The following is a 25,992-nucleotide window of genomic DNA, read 5'->3' as shown; positions in this document are numbered from 1 at the left end:
TCCACCACTTCCCAACCGGACTTCACGTTTGGGTAGTGGAGGAGGAGCCGCGAGGATGTGGAAGACAAGAGCAAATCTAATGTGGAAATGTAGACTTAGTGGGATTTATCCATCGGAGAAAAGACCTTTTCACTTGTTTTGTTGGTTTATCCCCTAAAGCCCGTCTCGCCCCCCCCCCCGCCTTCAAGCTTTTGACATCTTCATCTTGTTCACAGTGGGCAGGCTTTGTTTGCTCTGCTTGAAAAAGCGGATGGGGACTCAGTCCCCCTGCGCCGTGGCACAAGTGTAGGACTTTGCCATGGCAAAAGGAGGGAGGGGGATTTCTCTTTCCTCCGCCCCCCCCTTCCCACATAACTACAATATGGTCATTGTCTGCCGGTGAATAATGTGGCCACTCGGGCAGCATGGACTACTCCTCGGGCTTTGACTGTGAACCAGCTCTTTTCTTTGGCGTGAAAGGACTTAATCCATGTAAATATAAGACTCCCAGTACAGCTTGGCCGCGGCGGGGAGAGCGAGAGGGAGGGTCAGCAATTTAACCTTTGACCCGACAAATAAGAGGCATGTAAGTTTTAGAATTGCTCTCCAAAGAGGGGCTCCTGTGGCAGAATGAGCTTCTTTTGTGATCGCAGCGCTCCACGGCTGATTGACAGGAGCGAGGCTGGGAGCGCGGAGCAACAAATAACCAGCAGAGAAACACAAGCGGGAAGCGGCGGCGAGGGAGGATGAGCCGTTTAACCAAACTAAACGCCGAGATTACAGGAGCAACAAACCTGTTTACTTTTAAAATACGAGCTGCGTTCTTAAAGCCCAGACGGTCGGGACCCTCCGTGCTCCCCAGGTTCAGCAGCTGGGGGTCAGAAATGTCCAGGCTGAGCTCCCAAAATAGGCAGGTGAAGTTGAGAGTTTGGTCGAGTAATTCGTGTCTGCACACACCAGTGGAAACACACACAGGAGTTAACACCTGCTTTTTATGAGGCTTCATCCACAAACCAAATTGTTATTGAGCACCGACTTCCTCACACACTCTGACTCTGAGAGATCTGTGACTCGGCGTCCTGCAGGGGTCAGGCTCGCGTGAGACCAGAGCGAGTCAAGGAAGAAGAATATTCTCCTGGGTCAGAAGTGGGCCACTCACAACACCTCACAAATGCTCTGGATTTCCCCTTTGGTGAGAGGTTCCGGCTCTTGTGATCTATTTTGGACATTCTGTGTGAGGGGTGGAGCCATGGCACGTAATGAGCGACGTAAACCTGAAGGGGAGTTTGTCATTAAGCTTCACAGTCGTGGTGAAAGCAGAGAGGACGGAGAGTGGGAACTTTGCTGCGGCGAATGGAACGACGAGTGTTTGATGTTCGGACCTGCAACTCCCTCATCAGAGTCAGAGGCTCACGGCAGCTGATATTCACGCCACGATCGGAGACAGAACTGCTGAGATGCCCGAGGTATTCAGAGAAATAGTGCTTGATTTGAAAGCAGACACAAGTATAAACCCAAGAACCAACATCTTCTCACTCCTCACTCCAACGGAGTCACATATTGGAAAGTGGACTTTTGCGTCCTATACTGACGAAAAAGACAGCCTCAAATCGCTTGAAACATGTTGCATTTCTTTGCTCTCACTCATCCGTCTTAGACACTAGACTAGTTTGTGGTAGTTCTACTCCTCAAAAAACCCTTTTGAATGGCTGCTGTCGACTGGTCGCAGAAGAGATCGTAAATGACGACAATCATTTTGTCTACTACCGATTGCCTTCTCAATCTGTTCTCTGTGTCATTTGAGGTATTTGCTACTTTGGTTGGTCGACAATGTTCTGTCTGCCACACCTCATCCAGCACCCTGTGGGTCAGCTGCAGGGTCATCTACTGGCTCCTCCGACCTTGGAGACGTCTCCCCTCGACTTCACCCTGTGGTCTCTCTTCTGTAGCCATGAGTGAGATCTTCAAGAGAAGCCAAGCTGTTGTTTTCCCAATCAACCCACGCACAGCAGCAACCCTGAGACGGCGCTGACAGTGAGGAGAACCCAAGAGCAGGAAGTACTGAGAGGCTGACACGAATAAACGCACAAACAAAGTTTATCATTGAAATGGCAGAGCCAACACAAATGGGACGCGGCCCAAGTCCAAAACAAATCAGGATGACTCCAACGGAGCTTGACCAAAATCCCGGGAGCAATCCAAAAGGTCCAACAACAACCTGGCAGCAGGGTGGGCACAAGTGACGGGGAACTGAGGAACAGGAAAAGCATACATCAGAGTAAACTTATCAATTTTCTTATGGCAAAAACAGGACAAACACAGGTCAACGTGTTGGTCAACTCACATCTCCATGTTGGAGATGTGAGGCTCTGTTTTGCCTTGGCCTTCCTCCCCCATCGAAGCCCTGCCGCGTCAACGGTGTCGACAGGGTGTGTAGCAGGACGGTGGGAACTGACCCTGGATCCTGGGACATGGCCGGGTATGTGCTGCGCCTTGGCCTTGTTTGTCAGCCCAGATTATGACCACCTCGCTCTGAGCTCCAGCCTTCACCAGCCAGTGGTCCTGCTGCCCTCTGGAGACTCCATGGCCATGGTCTTCCTCTGCCCGGGGCTTCCACCCAGGGTATCTCACCAGTTTGCAGTAGTCTTGGCTGCGTGGTGTTTGCTGGGGAGCCCTCAATGACACCATGTGAAGTGAGCCCATTGATAGAAAACAAGTGTTTACCTGTCAGCTAAAGGTCGCCGAGGCGTCTCAGATGTGCTGTCTGTGCAGAGTGATCTGCCTCCTTTCCTGCCGGTGTCTTCAAGACTCCTCCGCTTTGTTCCTTCTCTTAATTACAGCCCAGCTCCCTTCAGAGAGTTTGTAACCCACTCCCCGCGTCCGCAGCAGCATCCCATTAAAGCCACACACACACACACACGCTGCGCCCCTCCCGCCACACACACCTCCCGTCTCTACCTTTATGCAGAATACAATTAAAAATGTGTGTGTGCGCGGGGAGAGGGGTGTTGGGGGGGCGGGGGGTGAGATCAAAAAGTTGCCAGGGGCCTGTCGAGGCTGATGTTTTTCTGAGAAATGCAGATTTGTGTTATTGATGGACGACCGTGTTTGGAAATCATTATGGGACAAGGAGTAATCAGAGGCGCTGCATCAGCACTTTAGACACACACACACACACACACACACACACTCCGACAGAGATGATGCTGTTAGCGATAAGCTAAGCAGCTTGTTCTCTTACTGGCAGCAACATTGTATCATCCAGAGATGTCTGTTTATCGGAGTCGTGTTTGACTAGCACAGCTCCGGCGGTGTGTCAGGAGGAAGGGGTTGTCGGGCTGAGCCAAACACTTCCCTGCTCTCTGCTCTTCAGAATAAGAGCGTCATAACTGGCTACAGTGGACTGGGCCAAGTCAAGATGATCTTCATGCAGATCTGCACAGTTGGCTTCACCAATATATATATTGTTGAACCTTTTTATTTGTTTCACGTGTCGCTCTGCCAATGTGTCAACATGCGACGCTGAAGAACCTTGTCGGCAGTGGAGGACGCAACGTCACTATGTGGCGCCATGGGAGACTCAGCAGGGTTTCTGTGATCTTGACTAATAACACCGTTTGTGTTGTCTAGGAAAATAACACTATTAATTCTGTTGACTCATCACTGATATATATGTATGATCTGCTATATGACGATGTCTCACCTTAATATGAGACTGTGTGGCATGACAGCATTGGTCCTCAGGGGTCCAGCATGTATCTATAGATCTGATGATGACTTTCACCTCAGCCAGCCTCATTTATCACATTATATTTTCATCCACAATGTTTTCATTTTATTTTTTATTTACTTATTTAAATTTGATTTCATTCAATTGAATGAGCTCACACATCTTTACACTGAAGGTGAAGGGAGTCGTGGAAGAGAATGCAGGCAGGGTGGAAGTGGTGGAGCTCAGGTATGAGAGCATCAGCTCAGGTGCAGAGGTTTGGGGCCCCGGTGAATAGGGACTGGCTCAGGTGCTATGGACACGTGGAGAGGAGAGACACGTTGGACAACAAATGTTGGAGATGGACAACCTGGTAAAAAGAAAACCAAGCAGGTGAATTAAAATAAAATAAAGACAGGTTTTAGTGGTGGCTGTGGGCCGTGGAATAAGTAAATAAATAATAATTCCTGCAAGTGCTCATACAACAGTTCATTTTTAGGTACCTTTTTTATTATTGCTGATGGTGCTTCATATGTTTAATATATATGGAATTGTGAATAGAAACTATATATGTGTGTATGTGTGTGTGTGTTAATGTATTATTATTATTATTATTATTATTATTGTTATTATTATTATTATTACTATTAATAATAATAATAATAATAATAATAATAATAATAATATCATTTCAATGCATTATTATTAATTTTATTATTATTACTATTTGTGCAGGAATCTTCTTTTTTCATTGGTATTGTCAATAAATCTGACTACAGTAACGGGGTAATATTTTATTCATATACTCTCTTTTATTTTCTCTCAGCCATTATCTGCTCAACTTATTTCATTAAACTCCACCTTTCAAATGCATATATCCAGGTCTCTGTCCCCTATTATCCTGTCATAAGCTCCATAACCCCCCCATAATACAGCTTGCCTTTTTTTTATCATATGTAATTTTTCCACCAGACCTCGTATTTTCATCCCAACTCCCATTTGTGTTTGACATCGTTGATGACATGTTTGCCATACTTTCCCCCCCCCCCATTGTTATGATATGGGCAGCACGCACGCGCGCGCCCTCCAGAGCGCGCAGGCTTTCCTGACAATTAGACTGGTGGCTGGTGACGGTGACGCCTTTTGATTCCGCTCCTCGCATCTCTTTTATTTTCTCACTGAAGACGGACTGAAGATGCGAGTCTCGCGCGGCCCCTGTGCAAGTGTGTACGTGCGTGCGTGGCTCGCAGTGTGTGCAAGGCTGAGCAATTAATTCAGCCTTACCTTTTTAAAATAAATTCCCAGATTAAATATTGAATTATTTTAACCAGATGTGTCTTGTAACGATCCTTATGCCCGCGCACGCGGTGTGGGATCGCTGACGCGCGCGCGGGCCAATATCATATTTCATCCACGCCCGCAGACATGCACGCTGCCGCCGCTGCCATGTTTAATGTATAAAGGTCCGTGATAAATATGCATGTATTCAATTAAGGCCGTTATAAGGCGCCCCGATTTGCATGCGGCTTTAGCAGCTTAACATCATATTTATGCTATAAAACTTCACAATGGCCTAAACGCGGGGCTCTTTATGTCCGCGGGTGGTGGTGGTGGTGGGGGGGGTGAGGGACGGACAGGTGGACGGTGGCGCAGGAGTGACGCCGGGGAAGCCGGCCGCGTCTGAGTGGGACTCCTGCGGCAGCGGAGGAGACAGAGGCGCATGTGATAACATGTCATGTTCTCTCTGCTTGTGTGCCACCTCCTCCGCCTCCCTCCTGCTCCGGTGCGTGATGACGGAGAGCCCCCACCCCACCCCCACCACCCCCTGCCAATTAAGAGCATCGAGCTAATTAGAGCGGATCCAGGATCAGTCACTCACGACCCTCGGCTGCGGAGTCACCGGACGGAACCTCAGTTTCGCTTCTGCGCACATCGAACCATCATTTCATAAAACAATGCCAACAAACAAATGAGAAACGTCGAGACGATATTTTAATTGTCAACTGAGACCTGACAACTTACGTATTTTAGTCATAAATAGTATAATGCTATTTTTGTTTTTATCTTACTAGTTACAATGTTTTTTTTTTTGTTGTTGTTGATTTTTTTTCCGCACATATAATTACAAAAAATAAAATAAAATAAAATAAAAAAATACGACATCGCTTTATTTAACATCGAATGTACTCAGTTAAATTATTGGTAATTTTCTATACAACAACACTTAAACCCCACTGCGACACTTTTTAATTCCCAGGTGGTCCCCCATAATAACTATACTATAAACTATACTCGTCAGTTCATTTTCATAGACGCTTTATTATCGAAAATAAATGTTGCAAACTATGGTTTGTTATTTTCTTTATACGCGTAAACAAGCGAACAAATACGGACAACCCTGTAAAAACATTTCATTAAACGTGTTACATCATGCATTGTGGTTGTTTTTCTCAGAGCCGAAGTTGCCAACTGAAATAGTGTTAAAATAGACGATCCGTGTCAGAAACTGAGGATGAGCAGCTGCTACTGTTAAACTGAATGAAGAGTGCGTCCTCCGGTCGCCGGTGTCAGGAGCGCAGCAGTTCCTCAGAACCTGCGTGGAAAAGTGTCCCAGTAGAACTGGCTGGCGCGCACGCGCACGCGCACCCCCCTCCCGCCTGTCACTCACGCACCGGTCCGTGAAGCGGGATTGGTTCCTGGGTGAGTCCCGGGTCCGGTGGTCTCCGCGTAACGCTCGGCGAACCACTTTTTCGGAACCAAAGACGCAAGCCAATGGAGGCTGCCGGTGCGTGGTGACGTCAGAGGGCCCCGTTGATAAGGGGCCACCGTGGAGCTCAGGAGGGGTTTTGGGGGCCCAGCAGCTCCTATCATCAGTCGCGGTGCAGACCACTCCTCCTCCGGGGCTCGTCCTCGTGCTTCCTGGCTCCTTTTAAAACTGCAACAACTAAACAACCGGGAGCGTCGCTCACAGGCCGCGGGACTCTGGACACTATTTTTAGAGTTTGAAGACTGACACACAGGCCGAGGCCAGTTGGACCCGAGCAGGACGCGTCCCGGTTTCGGGGGGGATTATTGGGGAGCCAGAAAGTGCTGTCACGCCGGCGCAGGAGAATTTGGGCGAGGAGGCGCGCCGTCCATGGAGGAGCGCGCTTGATCTCACCTGAGAGGAGGACAGAGAGAGGCTTTTCTCGTGGCCCAGAATGAGCGCTGCCGCGGCTCGGAGCCGGTCCCGCTCCTGATGCGGATCTGGACCTCGCCAGACTCTGACCGACGGATTTGTCTCTGATGGACATCTTGGCTTGCAGAAGCGAACCGAACAGTTACAACATCCTCCCGTCGGCGGCCACCATGCTCTTCCACAGCCTCCCCGGAGGCGACGTGCACGGCGTGGTGGAGGAAATGGACCGCCGAGCCAAGAGCGAGTCCGCGGCCATCAGCTCCTCCATCGACATGGGAGAGTCGGAGACGGTAGGAGAGAGATCCAGTCGGGTCCACACAGCAGCGCAGCGTGTTGTTGCGAGGCAAAACCGAAATAATGCCTATTTAAAGCCTCCATTTTAGACTGTTTTAAAGGCAAGATTCCGCTTCAGTTCAGGCTGAACGCGCTATTATACTTCATTACTCCGGCACCTAGTCACACTCGCAGCGTTTCAACTAATCTATGTCGAAATCCACTGCTCGATTCGACGGGGAAAGTACCCGATCTGTTATATCTCCAAGGCTTATATTTGTGTTATTTATGTCTCCACGTACACATCCAAAATAAATAACTTTTTCTCCTCAACGGAGTTGGTCGATAAAATGCTCTGCGTCTTAAAGCCGTAATAACGAAGCGTCCCTTTCCTCTCGTCTCTTCGAAATGAACGACGAAAATTCTGAATAAAATTAACGAAAGATTTTCAAACTATTCCATCCACCGCCGAGATGAATGGATCACGTGATATTATCGAAACCATGTAATTACCAATTCCATTCCAGTCACTTTTTTCAAAAACAGTAATTATGATAAATAGCTGCTACACTCCTTAATATTTATCCGTTTTTCTTTTATTTAACCTAGATATTCAGCTGTAACTATTCTATATATCTTTATTACAGTTACTATACAATACAATACTGAGTCCTTGAGTTTATTTGCCACGTTTTCTGGAGGAAATATAATTACAAAGGAAACATAAATTATATATATATATATATATATATATATATATATATATATATATATATATATATATATATATAGTGTGTGTGTAATGTAGTGTAAGTAATAATAATTATTGAGCGTAGTTATTTGGTGTGCTAAAAACCCTCTTCATATTTTAACATTCTCGAGCCATTTCACAGAAGACAGACATGAAACCTTGGACTCGTGTTTAACAAGAGCGTATTTGGCCAGTCATGAAAGACATGCCACGAGAGTGGAGGCTGTAACGTTGTCAGCTTAAGTCGACGTGTTGACTTCATCCCGAGTGTTTCGGCGAGTGAGCGCATGAGTGTGGCCCTCGGATGTGGAGCCTGAATGTGGGTTCGTTCCCGCGGAGCCGTGCGTGACCCCCCCTGTCCTCTGCCCCGCAGTCTCACCCGTGTCTCAACACCGACCGAGTGGCTCTGTGCGCGGGCTGCGGCCGCAAGATCGCCGACCGCTACTACCTGCTGGCCGTGGACAAGCAGTGGCACATGCGCTGCCTCAAGTGCTGCGAGTGCAAACTCAACCTGGAGTCCGAGCTCACCTGCTTCAGCAAGGACGGCAGCATCTACTGCAAGGAGGACTACTACAGGTAGGAGGCCCTCATGACCAGCCGCCTTCTCTGTCGCCCACTGCTTCCAAATCGAGTTTTGCGAGTCGGTTATTTCAACATTTACAACTGAAAGACGAGGACACAAGAGATTCGAATGCAACTTTGATGCGTCCTTTGCTTTTACCTGCTCTTTTTTTTCTCGCTAAATAAGTTTCAGCTTTGTAGCTCACCCCACCGCCAGACGTCTAAATAGTTTAGTAAATTTTTCATCGTCTGTCACTAAAGTTTTGGCTCGTGAAAGCCCAAACTGAGATGGATATTTGATCCCACTGGGAAATGTCCCTCAAATGATTCAACTCGGAACAGCTGCTGTCAAACACACGTTTAATCAAAATTCGTGTATTTATATAGTCAGTTTTGTGCGCTTTTGTGTTTGGACAATTCGCTTTTCTCTTTCCAACTAAGGGACTTTAATGACAATACAAAAATATTTCTGGGTAAATGTCAGCACCAAAATACTAGTTAGTCGTCGACTCGTTGTGTCGTTATTTTCCACCCATTTAACTCAAATTTGACATTGCGAGCGACAGAAAACTTTGTTACTCATCTCTATCGCTGTGTGTTTCGCGTTATTACATTGAATAGATTTGAAGCTGTGCGTAACTGATCTGCGCGCAAACTTTCGCTGCTGAACACACGCACGCACACACGGGCGCGCGCGCGCGCGCTGAGGGTGCGGGCCCTGATGCTGCATCTGTGTTGTCCGCAGAAGATTTTCTGTGCAAAGATGCGCCCGGTGCCACCTGGGGATCTCTGCCTCCGAGATGGTGATGCGCGCCCGGGACCTGGTCTACCACCTCAACTGCTTCACCTGCAGCACCTGCAGCAAGATGCTGACCACCGGGGACCACTTCGGCATGAAGGACAGCCTGGTCTACTGCCGCCTGCACTTTGAGACTCTCATCCAGGGAGAATACCAGACTCACTTTAACCACGCGGAGGTGGTGGCGCACAAGGGCCTGGGCCAGGCCAACGCCCTCGGACTTTCCTACTTCAACGGCGTCGGCACGGTGACGAAAGGCCGACCACGAAAGCGGAAAAGCCCCGGTCCCGGAGCCGAGCTCGCTGCCTACAACGCAGGTAATGACTCCAAACCCGGTGGAAGTGGCCAACGTCGCGACTCTTCTGGAGTATTTCATCTTTAATGGGGCGGCGGCAAAAACGTGTTAATGACTCAGCAAATGAGCTGAGGCCGTTTGGCCGAAGGACACGACGAAGTGTCCTCAAAGGTCGCGCTGTTTCCTCGAAGTTGCCATCATTTCATGAAATAACCACGATTTAGCGACAGTGCAATGAATGCCACACTGAGCGCCACACGCTTCTGGTTTTATTCAACGTTTTTCTCCGAATGAAGCGTGACCTTTAGCACCCGCAGCTCTCATTGGTCACAGTTCAAACGCAAGACAAATAAACCTTTAAACCGAGTGTTTGCCAAACCACTAAGTCGCTCCACACAATCGGAGAAAAATCCTAATTTTATTTTGCACTACGAACTCGCTTTAATTCGCAATTTTAAAATGAAAAAATATTGTATTTAATAAGCTACAACTTTAGAGGTTTCAGTTCAATAATTAATGTATTTGCATTTTTCATAAAGTAAAAAAAGGAAAAATACAATTTTAATTGACGAACTAAGTCGGATATTCCGAGTTTTGGTACTATTTATCTGAATATTGTTTAACCTCCAAATACGTTTACAAAAAAACCGTTGAAATGAGAGAGAGTGGAGCTCCGTGTTACCAAAATAAGAGCCGTCCATGTCCTCACTGAGATGGAAAAAAAAGGAAACTTTTTTTTGATGTTCCGGCTTTTGCTTTCACCGTTTTCCACTTGTCAGGGTTCATAGACATCTACATACACCCCCTCCCCTCCCCTCCACACACACACACACACACACACACACACACACACACACTGCAGGGGCCTTTTTCTTCTTTGGGACCGGGCCGAACTGCCACAGAGCTCAATGTGATTTGATGAGTTATTCACTGGAAGGAAGAACAAGAGCCGGAACTTTCTTACAGCTCAATGTGCCTGCACTTTCTTCCCCCTAACCTCAACCCAAGCCCCACATTTTCTCAATGAAACATCACATTCCTTCTGTTAATCATGATAGAACACTTAGGACAAAAAGAAAACAAAGAAATCAAGACCATAAAAAACAACTCAACTGCTGCAGCTCATTTAAATTTCAGCTCTACCGTTACAATGTAATGGGATGCTATATATATATTTTAATTAAAAAGCGAACATATATTGTTAGTGCTCCTTAAAGTCCTGATGAACTAGCTCCCAAGGAAAGGGCCTGACAGGCCAGAGGTAGGGGCTTGTTTACCCTCCTCGGATCCTGGTTTGAGCTCAACAACAAAAAACTGAATTTACATTTTTTTTCTTTTATTTCAAAAGAATTTGATCCACACAAGTTAACAAGTTCCACACAGTTTAAAATAGACAAATGAGTTACAGCCATAATTCACATTATTATTATTTATTTTTATTTTTTTTGTGTTTTAACATTAACACACTTGCCAGGACAAAATGAAACCTTCTAGTCATCAGCATTCTGTGCCCGCAAGAGTCGTGTTTTCCTCGCAATAATGATACTTTGGAAGCACGGACCAGTGAAGCACCGGCGCCTGCTGAAGCGTCAGTGTTGGACGCTGCATCTGAGCGGTTTTAAGAGGATTTAAGAGCTGCAGGAGGCTTGTTTTCATATCAGCTGTAAACACGTTTCCGCAGGTAAAGTGCATTTAAATACGAAAGACGGGAGGAAAGGAAGGGGTGTAGTGGTTCAATCTTATGGTTGGGGTACGAAAAGCCGACTCTCCGGAGTCCCTGTATTTTGGCGGGTGGTGTGTTGAAGGGAAGTCGGTGCGCTTTTATGACGCGGTTGGCGAAACAGCACTTGAGACGAGCGCGCACTGCGCCCTCTATCGCCTCCATGCTGTCACAACATGCTGTGAACCCTGAGCATATGTTGCTCTGGAACTCATCGGGATGAAGATGTTGTGGATGAGAGTTAGAAACCATCTGCAGGTGTTTTTCTAAATTCACTCGGCGCGCGTGCGTGCGAGCGCCCGTGCGAGCGCGTGCGCCGCAGCATATGTCACGGCGAGGAAGCAGCATTTGTTCTGGACTGAGTCATGAAGACAAGTGTTGTTCTGATGCCTGAGAGGATTTTTTTTCCTTAGCGTTCTGATATTGAACCGTTATTCATGCAGCAACACTTCGGACGTTGCCAAGAATTTAGGCGAGTGGGATGGATACGTGTGTGTTTGCTCGCGATTACCTTCTCGCTAATGCGAAAAACAGGATTGAAAATATTGGGATAGAAAGCAGCTGGGATTAACAGATGCCATTTTTGTTTTATTCATTTATTATTAACGTATTTATTTTACATTTTAATGACAGTTAAAATGAGCCACCAAGGTGTAGTATCCACATTTTTTTGTATGTTACCTTAGAATACATTTATATTTATTTATGGATAGTTTATAATGTTGTCTCTACTCCTCTTGGAATAAGGTCAATGTGCATGAATTTGAGAGCATCAAATAATGGACAGATAGAAGGAAAACACAAGCTAGGAGATGAAAAAACAAAGTGCATTAATTTTGTATTCATGTTTTCATACGTTATCAATGGACCAAAAAATACCAAGCCATAAATCACATCATCTGACTGATTTGGCGCCTCCCATTGTTGCGTGGGATATCGCTGTCCAGGGATAAGGGGCGGCTAGTTTAGGAGCCTGAAGGTGAGAGGCAACTGGAGTCCAGTTCAACTCAAGGTATATGAAGGCCACATGAAAACACTTGCACATTTTCTCATTTCACGAAAGTGGTGCTCACGCCAGGCCTGTGTGAAGACAGTGTCCATTATAAGACCAAAGATTTTCTCTTCATTTCCCCCCAAACTTCAACAGCTTTTGGCGAATGAGCGTGACTCCGCAGTCAGCCATTGTTGTTGCTGAAGTGAGGAGTGAGTCGCTGAGGAAGGAAAGGCGGAGCTATGACATCATCACATTCACTCGTAAAAGGTGACTGGGAATTCTTGTTTCGTGTCGACATCATGGAGCCATGTGATGTCACGTTAAAAACGTGGTGAAATACACAGCAAGGTTTGGCCATTTGGCCCGAACTACTCCGTCACGTTCGAGTGATAGTTGGTTTTCGGAGTGAAAAACAACTTCCCGCCTCACAAGTTGCATTAAAAAAGGTCATCTGCTGGGGGCGTGTCTAAAGTTAGCGTTCCCCTCTCGGCAACATGAATCCTGGGCTCTGATTGGCTAAGGCGCTGCAGCTCCTCGCCAAAGTTTTCAACTGCAAACGTGGCCTGGAGCATGTGTATTTCCAGCGCGACATTTCCTCGCTCATAGTTGCACCTCTACGTGTAGTGTGAAGCAGACATGAACGTTGGAGCGATGGAGGTCTGCAGGAATTACACTGGCTCCTGTGCCATTTGTGCTGAGGTGAGCCAAACCTGTCAGGACGACTGATGTGTATGACGCGCGGTGACGACATGTCACAGACTCATGTTGAACAGCATTTGAGATTGAGCCTTTACTGCGGTCGTGTTCACGTCTTCGTTGGGAGATTCTAGAAATGACTCTTCAGATTGACACGCCAGTCTTGTTTTACATTCACAAAAGCATATTTGATAAATTGCATATTTCTCATTTCATATTTCATTTTTCTTGCTGTAACTCCTCACCAATGTGGCCAAGGTCGACCTATTCCTACAGGCATAGTTATCTTCTCTGTTACGTTATCACAGTGAAGACACTTATAGTATACTGACTCTATAAGTACTGTACTCTTCAGTGCAGGGAAGCAGGTGTCCAGCTTCTGACCTTCAGATACACAACATTTTCTTTCACATTTGGCTCCATGAGCAGAGCGTTGGAGGCCCTGTGTCCTCCTCCCGCGGCTCAGATCCAGGCTGTGGAACCAGAGTTGGGTTGTCTGACTGTTTCCCCTCCCTCCTGCAGCGCTGAGCTGCAACGAGAACGATGGCGAGTCCATGGACCGGGACTCACAGTACAGCTCCAGTCAGAAGACCAAGCGCATGCGGACGTCCTTCAAGCACCATCAGCTGAGAACCATGAAGTCCTACTTCGCCATCAACCACAACCCAGACGCCAAGGACCTGAAGCAGCTGGCGCAGAAGACCGGTCTCACCAAACGGGTCTTGCAGGTAAGCACTCTCCTCACACTTTTGCCTTGAACACGACTGGCTGGGGAGGTGTTGAGGAGGCTGGATGGAAAGGTGGCCTTCAGAGTGAGGAGAACGTTCTCAGAACAGAAATGTTTCAGCCCAGACTGAGTCCGTTTCCTCGTCCTCAGTCTCGGGAGCCAGTTCCTTCGGTTCGCTCGCTCTGGCTTCCAACACTGGCTCCACAGCTCAGCTCACCTCCTGTGTTGCATGACGACCATTCGCAAACCAAATGTCTCACACTGGTTTGCGAGGACAAGTGCTACTATTCCCACCACACTGGTGAAATACCAGCAAACCCTTCGTCCCCGATCGGCTCTGCTGAACCGTTTCACGCTAAATTTAATGTTGGGTCAGAGCCATTTGTTCCATTGAAAACAGAAGCGAACTATTCAATTCAGCAGTCAGTGCTTTGAAGAATGAAGGACAAAGTACAGACGTCTCTCCTCACGAATGCTGGAGAAGCACCGTGGTCATCCATGGCGATGAGAAGAGGAGGGAGCAGGTGGAAGGAGCAGAGGGAGGCGGCCAGTGACGGAGGTCACGCAGAGGGCAGGTGTGAGGAGGGAGGGCGGCGCCGATAGGTGCGGACGGGAAAGGCCTGCCAGTCGATCTGTTCTTTTCCAGCTCAGGGGTTACGGTTTCCGCAGCTGGTTTCATGAGAAAGACAAATGAAAGATTGCTTCATTGTTGCTGAGAAAAAAGGCGTCAGTGGAAACTGGACAGCAAAATGTTATTTTTTACTCGACTACTACTACTACTACTACTACTACTACAAGCTACTGGCACGATTCACATTTATACATATCTTTGGATACATTAACTATAAACTTAAATCACAGGGATGATGACAGTACGACAGAGGGCCACATAAAGAAGAAAAAAATCTCATAATAAATTCATCTATCTAATCTAAAAAAAACGCATATTGTTAAGCAAAACTAACTGAGATTAATCTTTTTTTTTTCTTCTTTATGTGGCCCTGATACTCTATCGTATGATAGTGATTAATAGCAGGAAATGTAATACTTAATAAGTAAATAAAATAAGAAAATTTGAAATGTGGATGATGGGAATAAATCCATTGATAAATGAACCATTCTAAACAGCTGTACTTGTCACATGCCTAAAGTCACTTGTACACAATGCAGTGAAATGGAAACAAAATTGTAGTGAAATGTAAAATTTTAAAAGAGACTCGAAATGTACATTTTTTAAATCTTGAATGTACAACATTTAAAATCAATGACAGGAACAGGAATGAAGGATGTTTACAGTTTGAACGTTAATAAAAACACTCATAAATATGTTTTTTTTTTTTAATCATTAAATAACATTACGGGGGTTAAAATACTACTATTAATGATAATAATGGTGATAGTAATAATCATAACAATGGCAGGCCAAAACGAAAGTGTGAAAGTGTGACTTGATGGCAATGACTGCAGTGTAGAAGTGTACTCTTGGTTTGCGTGAAGAGATGAAGGACAATAGATGTCTGGACACAGAGCTTCTCCTCTGCTATTGAAACCTGCTCAGAGAGGGACCTGCAGCAAATGATGCGCTGGAGGTGCGGCTCGACTCCCGTTGCCACGGCGAGCCACACCTCCGCAGCAACACAGAATCCTTGTGAGAGACAGAGAGGAACGTGAACGTTTGATTTGCACACAAGACAGCAAACAAACGGTCTCTGGAGGCCCCGCCGAAGAGACCGTTTTGGTTTGGTACAGCAAAACCATCCTTCCGCTTTCATTAGCACTTAGAGGAGGAAGGAGACAAAGCAGCCGTTTTGCTTTGAAGAGCTTGACGCGTCTCAGCCCGTCTCCCAAGACTCCATCACCATTACGACACGCATGTTCATCTGGGCTCGGCTTGTGTTCCTGCACCGCTGAATAACAAACACAGGCCTCGCTGGGCCGAGGGTGGAGGAGCCCCTGGAGGGAGAACCTCAGAAGAGCTTTAACCACCAGAGTGGAGCCACACAATCGATCAAACGGACTGAGCCGTGCATCACTTAAATATTGGTGTAGTGTTATTGAGATTCAGACGGCGGCGCTCTTACTTTCAGGCCCCAGGAGAGGGCGATCTCTGGCCTGCTTCATGAAAGTCATTTAAAGCCCAAGATGGTTTGGACAGACAACACGGTCTGTTGCACTTTTAACTTCAAACTACTTCATGGCAACAATACTTTTTAAATGACATCGTCAATTCCCTTTAATATTTTTACCACCGTGAAATGTGTTTCTAAAGGAGCTGAAGTCTCTTATTTTGATCATGAAAACCTCCCTATTGTAGGTTTCTACATGTCACTGTGCACATGACTGAGAAGGAGGCGTTAAGTGTGGTGGAGCACAGTGTACACTGGCACTTCGGGCCTGAGTGAGGAAGGTTTTACCATACACAGCCTGTGATCAGGCTTCAGGGAAAAGCGTGCATTTTCAGAGCTCAGTAGGTGGCGCTGTTGGTGTGCAAATGAAGTGAGGTGTCATTGATGTGGTTGTTCAAAGACTTCAGAGCAGAAGAAATGAGAAAAAGTGAGAACCTCAGAAGTGCTGTCAGAGGTCCTAAATACTGGCTGTGAAAAGAGTCCCAAAACCTCAAGTTAATTCCTCACGCTGTGACTCGGACTGGTGCGTCTCAACAAACTCAACACTGCAGAATCGAGATCTGAAAATGAGCCGCAGTCTGTGGTTCAGCCCAACCTGCACTTTAGTTAATGGGCCTGTCATCGTCTCAGATTATCAAAACAACACATCAGCAAATGTAGCCGACTGATTTTAAGCCACTAAATTAGAACATTACAACTTAATAATAATGAACAGTGATAGACATGCAATTCAGGTTTTCCACCGCTGGCTGCAGGCGGAGCGTAACTGACTCTCTCTTCCTGTCACGTGACCTGACGCAGGTGTGGTTCCAGAACGCTCGCGCCAAGTTCCGGAGGAACCTGCTGCGGCAGGAGAGCAGCGGCGTGGACAAGGCGTCCGACGGCTCCACGCTTCAGGGAGGCACGCCCTCGGGTCCGGCCTCGGAGATCTCCAACGCCTCCATGAGCCCCTCCAGCACCCCCACCACCCTGACAGACTTGACGAACCCCACCATGCCCACCGTGACCTCGGTGCTGACCTCAGTGCAGGGCGAGTGCCGCAGCCCCTCACAGACCACGCTGACCAGTCTTTTCTGATGACGCCTCCTGGATCAGCAGAACCTCTCTGAGCCCGCGGTGAAGCACCCGCCTCACAGACCTTGTGATTTTGATGTTGTCTTGTCCAGAACCAGGGGACTCCATCGGCTTTTTTCAATGTTTACAGGAATAGACTACAGGAGTAAAAATGAAGGACGGCTTCAACTTTTTTTTTTTTTTTTGGGAATATTTTTTCCAGCACAATATTTATGTTGTTGTACAAGAGTCACTGTTAGAAGGATTGTAAAATTCTTTTTGGGGAGGGAGGGATTGAGATGTGTGATTAAACACAGATACGTGTACAAAAGCGCTCACGCCTACTTTCCTGCCGTCCGCCGTGTCTTCCCTCCCGCTGTCTTCTCTGCTCCTGTCCGCCATGTTTTGGGGGGCTGCTGCTCAAGCCAGAAAAACTGGCAACCATCACAAAATATGCTGCTGAGGGGATTGGTCCCTGAAATCTTTCATGTGTCTATTGTGACAAACACATGCTGTGTATTTCCAAATTTTAGGGCTCCTTTGATGTGAATTTATGGTGGGATGGCGACACGCCTCTGAAGCACTCTGCAACAAATCTGCTGCATGATATGATCATGGTCACTAGATAAGTGTGAATCTAGTTCTGAGTGAATCACATTCAGAGGTCACTTTGTGAGGTCACTGGAGGTGGATCCTGTCTGAGCTCCATTAGAAAGCAGGTGAAAAAGCTCTTGGGCTTCAGGATCAGAGGAGAAATGGCGGTGACAGCTGGATGTTCTCATGGAGCCAGTGAGCATGGAAGCCTGTTCTTCTCACTAAAACATGAAGAGCCTCATCAGAACCGGGTGGAGACGGTTTAAAGAATGAGGGAGGAGTGGCAACGTCTGCGTTTGCCTCAAATGGGTTTGAAAAGCGACCGCAAATGCGTAAACAAGCCACGATAGCAAGCTATCACAACAGCTGAGAAGCTCTCAGAAACATGCGTGAGGTCCATACTGGACCCAGTCAGTGCTACTGTTGACCCAAACACATGACATGTTTGGTCCTGCAGAGGCTTCTGAAGAGACTTGGAGACTTAGTTGGAATCAAAACAAGTCCTTGGTTCACATCAACCTCAAGATGGCGCCGGCGTTTTACCTGCTGATCACAACTTTATCAAAATCACAATGTATTTTATGGTAGCAGATGGAAACCAAATTCTATTGGACTGTTTTGTGTAGACTGAAGAATGAAAACCCAATACTTCTTCTCTTTAATTATGTATCGGTTGATGTTGGCGTCGGTGCCACGTTAGGGTCTTTTAATTTGAAAGTGTTTGACCATGATCCAGTTGGATGTACCAAAGACAACATCAAGGCCACTTAGTATGTTTGAATAACCAATCCACAATGTCCTCATAAATGTGTCAGGAGACTCCAGAGGGGCCAGTTCTCAGGCAGGGAAACGGCCTGGGGTCTAGCTATCGATATGTGCATGTCCCTGCCTACTGCAAGGCCACAACTTCCCTTGTTACGATGGTTTTCAAACTATTTACTCTAAAACTATGAATCGAATCGCCCACAAATGTGGCTCAGATTGAAGTCACAGGTGTCGACCATGCACTTGTCTAATGCAGTAACTGAGGTCAGGCTCCATATTTGCCGCTGGACTTGTTTAAACGCAGCGATGCTGCTGCTGAATGGATGAAAGACACTGAGGCGCCTGCTGGCCCCCATTAATGGGTGATGTGGTTGATGAAAGGGGCCACTGAATGACTGGGTGCTGAGTCAAGGGAAACATTTGCATTAGGGTTCATGGCGATACATGAACCTGGGAACAGATGAGTTGGGACCGAGTCTCTCTCACCAAACAGAAGCAGACTTAACTGAAGACATGCAAGTGTGGCAGGAAAGGACAAACAAGACACCAGAAGCCTCTGCAGGGATGTCTGAAGCACAAGCGGGGAGACGCACGCATGGCCACCACTTCACCCAACCACACTCTTCACACCTTGGAAATGCAGTTGTTACAGAGTGGTTTTGTCCTCGGCGAGTCATGGTGCTGGGTGAGACGGGGACGGAAAGTTCAGCAGGGTTTTTTAAAGCTCACCCGCGAGGAGTGGTGCGGCAGGAGAGCGTGACGAGGGCTCCTCCGTGACCACCACCTCTCTGGCCCGCCATACCCGCCAGGGCAAGGTGTGGCTCAGTGCTCTGCCTCTCCCAGACGCTCAAGCGCTGACATCATCAGTCACCGGCCGTGAACAGTCCAGAGGGCTAATAAAGAGCGGTGAAGCTGTCAACGCTTGCTCTGCTCAGATTTAACTCCCTGACACCCGCCAGACGAACCTCCCTCATCGTGTCACTCAACCATTTCACTGAATATTTTCCCACATACGGTCCGAGACTGAATCCACCACACACTTGAATCAATGGTTGTGTCACGTGTCTGGTCCTTCAGCAGAGCAAGGTCAAGTCTAAGGTCAGTTTTATTCACCAGGCTCTGCATCAAGTGTTTCACACGTAGCATCAATAGATCACGAAAAGACAACAGAATGCAGGTAGAACACTCAATACAGGACTGTAATGAGCATATTAGGAAATGATAAACGCCTCAGAATAAGAAACAAAGAACTGAGACGTTATGCTAAAAACACAGCACTAAAGCAGGTGCTTTGGTCGCCAGCAGGAGTGTCTTGAGCCAGGAGTGCTCCAGTGGTTCTGCTGCTCTGATACCAGTGGGAAGGCTACTCCATAGTCGGGGTCCAGCCACCCACAGAGCTCCACCCCCTCAGGTCTTCAGCTTAGGAGCACCTGGGAAGAAGACCAAGCAGGTCCACCTGAGAGCTGCAAGGCAACATTTCCACATACATTCACAGACGTGAATGTATGTGTCGTGTGGCCGAGGTCTCCAAACCCAAGACTGAGTTGAGGCCAAACTGAATGCTACTTTGGAAATGGTGTGTGTGTGTGCGCATATGACTTCTATATGCTTCTGTATTCTCTTTGCTCCCAGTCTTGGCCTCAGGGGCCTCAAAGTCTCTGTCTCCATTACAAGCCTCATCTACCCTTCACTACTGTGTCATGAAGCCTCACCTACCCTTCGCTACTGTGTCATGAAGCCTCACCTACCCTTCGCTACTGTGTCATGAAGCCTCACCTACCCTTCACTACCGTGTCATGAAGCCTCACCTACCCTTCACTACTGTGTCATGAGGCCTCACCTACCCATCACTACTGTGTCATGAAGCCTCATCTACCCTTCACTACTGTGTCCTGAAGCCTCACCTACCCTTCACTACTGTGTCATGAAGCCTCACCTACCCTTCAATACTGTGTCATGAAGCCTCATCTACCCTTCACTACCGTGTCATGAAGCCTCACCTACCCTTCACTACTGTGTCATGAAGCCTCATCTACCCATCACTACTGTGTCATGTGCTTCCTCATCCTAACCCACTCATTCTTTTCGGATGTCGAGGAACGCTGTGGGAGGAGGGAACCGTTTGATGAAAGCGCGGCAACATTTGGCGTAGAAGTCCCCGTGACGAAGGTCAATACGTGACGAAGACGTTGGCAGGAATGGGCCGCAGATGTTGTCATTGGAGCCTTCGTTGACAACACAGTGAGTTTGAAGCAGGTGTGACTTCAACAGCAGAACTTTGTTTCTGAGTCCTCACTGAAGCAGAACTTTAATGAGCACGACTTGCGTGTCATGTGAACAGCTCTGCCTGGGTCTGCAGTGGGATCCCCTGGGCGCACCCTGCTCGACGGCTCGGTCGCAGGCTTCCTTGGAGAGAAGCCCTGGAGGAGAAAGTGGGTGAACTTGGGGTAAGTGTTGCTGTGGAGATGTGAGTGGTTGCCTGGCAACAGGACACAGGGAAGGAGGGGAGTGACAGTCACGGAGGAGCAGGATCAGGTGAGGAGGAGCCTGGTGTGAGGAGCGTTGCTAGTCAGCTGGAGAAGCTGCAGAAGTCTGAGCCCTGTTCCCTGGTCCTGCTGTGTTGGCGGCTTCAGGTGGGTCCACAGGGCTTCTTCCAAAGTGTTTTGCTCGCCCTGCTGGAACCAACTGCGCTCCACGTTCCCACGGCACCAGCTCCGCCGCCCTTAATAAGAATCAGCCATCAGATTTTCCAGGTCATTTTTTGAAAGTGAGTCAAGTTTAATGAGGAGGCGGCTTGGTCGAGAGGGTGTGGGACCCAGGGCTTTATTTCTGACTGTAAGCACAACATGAATTATGAAAGGCAGGCCTCACCTGCCCCTGCTGTGCGCGGCAGTAAAGTCTGTGAGCTAAAGATGGAGAGCAAGGTTCCCTCATGCTCTCAGAAGCAGGAGCCAGGTCCACCCCGTCCTCCACGTCTCGCACTCTCACCGATGCCTGAGAAGGTCAGGCCCCAAAAACAAACCGGTTTCTTGGAAAGAAAAATAGTAACGTTAATGATCACTTCAGACTATGGACGTCGCCAGGGTCGCACTTGAAGTTTGGATTTCAGATCAAACATTTTCACTTTTTCCTCAGTCTGAGCAAAAACATTCTGATCGGAGATAAAATCTTCCCTGTTTTTGCCTGTATTCGCCCCAGTCAATGACAACAGACTTTCACCCAGCATCACCAAACACAAAAACACTACGCTACGAAACAACCCACTGTCAAGTCACTATCAATGCACACAAGACAATAAATAAATGAATGCCCTTAAAACATGAACAAAAATCACAACAGAAATGAAGGAATGAATAAACAATAACTGAGAAAAATGTCCAGTGATGTGACTGTTGTACGAACCTGGGCAGAAAGGAGCGTGAGAGGGCAGGAGCCGTGCCCTGCGGCGCCCCCGTGCTGCCAAGCAGCGTGTCTGACACGCCGTCCCGAGTCCTCACACACTGGGGTCTCTGGGTCCGGTGCCCCTATGTCCAGCTTGAGAGGTGGTGGTCCATGATGGGAACCATCTTATGGTCATCAGGAGCCTTTAAAAGCAGTTGGGTCCAACACTGAAATATTCAGAGGATCTTCACACAAATCCTGGGTCTGTCACTCAGCGGCAGCAGAAGTGGATGTATTTATGGGCACAAAACAGCGTAGCCCAGACATTTCTGTGGAGGGTTCCAGTCAAACACAACATGTCCTGGAAGGAAACAGAGGTCATATTTGGCCATCCTCCTCCTGCTCATGAGCAACGGGAAAAGGCTCCAGCATCACATTCTCAAGTCTTATAACCCAAATTTACTGCCTGTTAAAAGACACATTTGTTATTATTTTTCGAGAAATGGTTATTTAAAGGACAATAAACTGAGGTTTTCTTCCCAGCCAACAGGGGCCATAGGGAGTGTTTCACACAGCGGAACAGAACTGTTTCTATGAGCCTTTAACAATAGAGGAATCACATTCGACTGTGAGCTGGTGAGACCCACCTCGGCCCCTCTCCACCTCACATGACACGCATAAACTCACCCTGTGGGAGCAGGTTACAGCTGCATTAATGATCAAATAGGGGGCGCTACACCTGGAGAGGCCAGTATTCATCATACATCAGTGAATATATAGTTCCACGGTCGAGTGTTCCAGAGTACCAGACTTTAAATGTTTCCCTCTGCAGTGTAGAACTAAACTGTTATTCTGAAATATTTCCAAACTTTTCTTTTCTATATTTATTTTGACTCTGTTTTTTTGCATTTGCGGTTTAAAGGAATGCGATCGCGTTTTTTATTTCGATCATGACGATGAGTAATACGAAGAGTAAAGCGTCACCTTGATTCCAAACACACACTTAAGTCTATATTTCACTATTGTCTGGAGCAAGCAGCAGCAGCAGCAGTTGATGTTAATGTGTCAATATTAATGCTTCGACAGAGCTTCATGACCATCACGACACTGTAACAGCATATGCAACTCTCACTCACGTCCAACAGCCTGAAGGGTGCAAAGAGTGGAAGCTACCTCTGGACTGCACCAACCCACTGGTGAGATCTGCACCTCATCCTTCTCTTGTTTGGGAAAAGTGCTCGAGGCGCGCAAAGCGGGAAAAGGCCCAAATGTGCTCAATAATAATCATTAACGCGCACCGGAGTGGCAGAAGGCGTCGATTAATTCAAACAATGTTACCAGAACAGAAACAAAGTGCTTCCCCCAGCCCCTCCTCCTGAACCTCACCCTCCAGAACACCTGACCCAGGACTCTGAACCAGGCTGGAACCCAGTCAGAATCCCCACGTGGTTGTGAAGTCTTCAACCTCAAATTGAGGTTTAACCTTGTGGGGTCCAGCCAAATGTCCCCATACAGCAGACCTGGGCAAAGTGCGGCCCGGGGGCCTAATGTGGCCCTTTGAGTGTATTTATGTGGCCCTCCTGGAGTCAGAGAACTGTAAAACTATAAAATTGACATTGTTGTTGTCTCTGACATTTTTGTCTCGTGTATCGCTCATTTGACACATTGAGAATCTTTAAATGGAATGTGGTTCAAATTAAATAAAACAAACCAGTTTTCATTTTACATTTTAAAAGTTTAATTTCATAACCACACATGATGTCACTTGATTTTTATTCTGAATTTTCCCTCACCCTCCTATCTTTGGGTTTGACAGTCCCTCTCAACGGTCACAATGTATAACTCGGTCCCTTAGGGAATTGAATTGCCCACCTCTGCCATACACACATACGGTCCTCACAAGGATAGTGTTTTGTCAAGAATTGGTCCCCACAAAGTAAGATAAACAAGCTGTGATTTGTGGGGTCAAGACTCGGAGTGGGACCCAAATGCAGTGATGAAAGGCCTCACAGGAGGCAGGAGCGAGTCAAATACAATAGTTTGATCATTAACAACAATAAGACCAGAACAGAAAGCGTCACCGAACCGCGAGAAACAAAGCGAAGTCAGAATGTCCAAAATCAAAGGGTCAACAAACCGGCAGAATTCCATAAACGAGAATAAGAGTCCAACAGAAAGTGCCACCAAACCGGGAGAAACAAACAAATTCAGGCACCAGGGTCTCAGACAGACTGATCAAAATTAGCAAACAAGCGCACAGAAAGCAAGAAGGAACAAGGCGAGTCAATTCAACACAGGAACAAGAGGAGTGGATCTGGCACATGTTGCTGGAGTCCAGGTGTTTTTATACACAGGTGATCAGAGGGTGATTGGCTCCAGCCGTGTGACACAGGAACAGGAAGAGAGGAGGGAGAAAGCAAAATAAAAGCGCAATCATGACCGGTCCAGCCAAATGGTGCCCACAAGTAAGGATAAACCTGGTTGACACACACTTGTACCACTCTCTTTATGGGGACCTGTCATTGCCATAACCCGGTCCCCAGCCTTGGCCTTCACCAGGACTCTGAACCAAACTGAAACCCAGTTATAACAACCCAGTTATTTGGTTTTGAGTTTTCATCTTCATATGGAGGCTTGTGAGGACCTTGTAGGGACCAGCAAGAGTTTCCCCACATAGCCAAATGTTCCTCATGAATATAGCTAAACCACACACAAACACACGCAGTGATAGTTTGCTATGAAGCGGTGGGTAGAACCCGACCACTGTCCTTCACTGACCCGCAGTGAGGTTGTGTTGTGGCTCTGCAGGATCCCTTGTTTTCCAGAGGAACAGAAATTCACATTTGCATTTTCTGCGCTCGGAGGTGACACGCTGACGTACAACCACTTACAGCCACTTACTGGGCAGACGAAAGGACTTCAGTTCCTGGAGCAGCAAACGTACAAGCAAGGAAAGGCAAGCAGAGCAAGGGTCAACAACACACACACACACACACACACACAGACACACACAGAGCTTGTCTCTTCCCAGCAGAGCGGTGCCAGGCCGGCCTGGTGCCCAGAGCGTTTAGGTCCCATGTTAGGTGTCGGAGCCAGGAGGCCTGGAACGCCAGCCAGATGTACCCGCACGCTTGTAAAAACGGTGTGATGAAGGCTATAAAAGAGAGAGGCCCGGCTCAACAGCACATGACTGGCAGCGCAGGAACACAAGGTACTGTAAAGTTTAACACGCAGCACCGTCATGAGCGAGCGTCCGCTTTGAACTGTGGGTGTCTACAACGCTATCAAAACCAGACCTGCGTCAACCCTCACTCTTCCACCCGCTCCACTCACTCACGCTCTGATTTCAGTTAGGAAATGTACATTTTTATAAAAGTTGTATTTTCAAGGTCATACCACAGTGGTCCAGAACGTTACTACATAATACGCGTACATTTTGCCATGTATTTTCAATGCTACAGTAAGTGTCCTGCGTATCACACTTCAATAACAGACCGAGTGGTCCTGAAAAGTGGGTTCACACTTGCAGGGGGTAAGATGCTCTCGCTAGTGAAGGGTAGATGAGGCTTCATGACTCAATATTGAGGGGTAGATGAGGCTTCATGACACAGTGTCCTGTCTTTCAGAGGCCACCAGATGGCGCTGTCTGCTGTAAAATGTTTGTTTTTAAACAACTAATTCAGTGAAACCTCACATCATTTCTAAACCAAGAGCGCCCTCTAGTGGCCTCTGAGTATGAGGACAGTGTTTCATCAACCCTGCAACACCGTCTCATGATGCCCATCTGCCCATCACCGGCTCACATAATGCATCAGAGAGGAGCAGATAGTGTGTGAAAATCCCAGCTCAGTAGCTTAATAGGTCTCTGGTCATGAGGGTCAGGACATCGTGGCATCAATGTGTTCCAGTTGTGTGTTCCAGCCTCTTTTCCAAGTCAGATTTTGCAGTGAAAACAAGTGTTTGACTTAAAAGTGCACCCACTACTTAGTCTTATTGCATCACTCTTGCAAAACTGCGACTCAGTGTTGTGTCACCAGCACTTCAAATATAAATAAATAATTCACTTAGAATTTTCTATGATCCGTGAGCAAAATAATGAATAGCGTTTAAAAAGTCAGGCGTCAATGCCATATTCCTCTGGCTCCGCCCACAATCGGTGCAGTTTCAGCGCTCGGCCCCGCAGAGGAAACGTGTCTTCATCAGCAGGAGATTTGAAAGCACTCGACCCTGTGAGCCACACATTTAGTGAGTCACGTGACACCAGCCTGGCAGCAGCAGTGGTGAGTGGAAACCACATCAGCCTCTATTTATCATGTAGCGTTCGCTGGCTCAGGAAACTTGAGCACGTATTTGTAACTCAGACAAACACAGAACAGAAAGATGGCAGAGAG

The 25,992-nt window shown here is 47.3% G+C and overlaps 1 protein-coding gene across 2 annotated transcripts; it reads left to right on the top strand.

The window, feature by feature from the left end:
- The first annotated feature begins 6,555 nt into the window (after positions 1-6,555).
- Positions 6,556-17,173, top strand: lhx2b (LIM homeobox 2b). Of its 2 annotated transcripts, none has more exons than XM_053871833.1 (5): positions 6,556-7,156; positions 8,264-8,466; positions 9,200-9,567; positions 13,478-13,683; positions 16,610-17,173. In XM_053871833.1, exons 1-5 carry the CDS (start codon positions 6,974-6,976, stop codon positions 16,883-16,885), a joined length of 1,236 nt encoding a protein of 411 aa, XP_053727808.1. In that variant the 5' UTR covers positions 6,556-6,973; the 3' UTR covers positions 16,886-17,173. The 2 variants fall into 2 exon arrangements, with proteins under 2 accessions (XP_053727808.1, XP_053727807.1); XM_053871832.1 differs by having other exon boundaries at positions 9,197-9,567.
- The last annotated feature ends 8,819 nt before the right edge of the window (positions 17,174-25,992 follow it).

This window comes from Synchiropus splendidus, chromosome 7, assembly GCF_027744825.2.
Source record: "Synchiropus splendidus isolate RoL2022-P1 chromosome 7, RoL_Sspl_1.0, whole genome shotgun sequence".
In the NCBI taxonomy this organism is placed as follows: Eukaryota; Metazoa; Chordata; class Actinopteri; order Syngnathiformes; family Callionymidae; genus Synchiropus; species Synchiropus splendidus.
The sequence above is the reverse complement of the archived record's forward strand: the minus strand, read 5'-3'. Positions and strand labels throughout refer to the sequence as shown.

Coding starts and splice junctions, on each gene's coding strand:
- lhx2b (XM_053871832.1), top strand. CDS start 6,974: ATGGACATCTTGGCTTGCAGAAGCGAACCGAACAGTTACAACATCCTC. Junction 9,568..13,477: donor GCTCGCTGCCTACAACGCAG/GTAATGACTCCA, acceptor TCCCTCCTGCAG/CGCTGAGCTGCAACGAGAAC. Junction 13,684..16,609: donor TCACCAAACGGGTCTTGCAG/GTAAGCACTCTC, acceptor GACCTGACGCAG/GTGTGGTTCCAGAACGCTCG.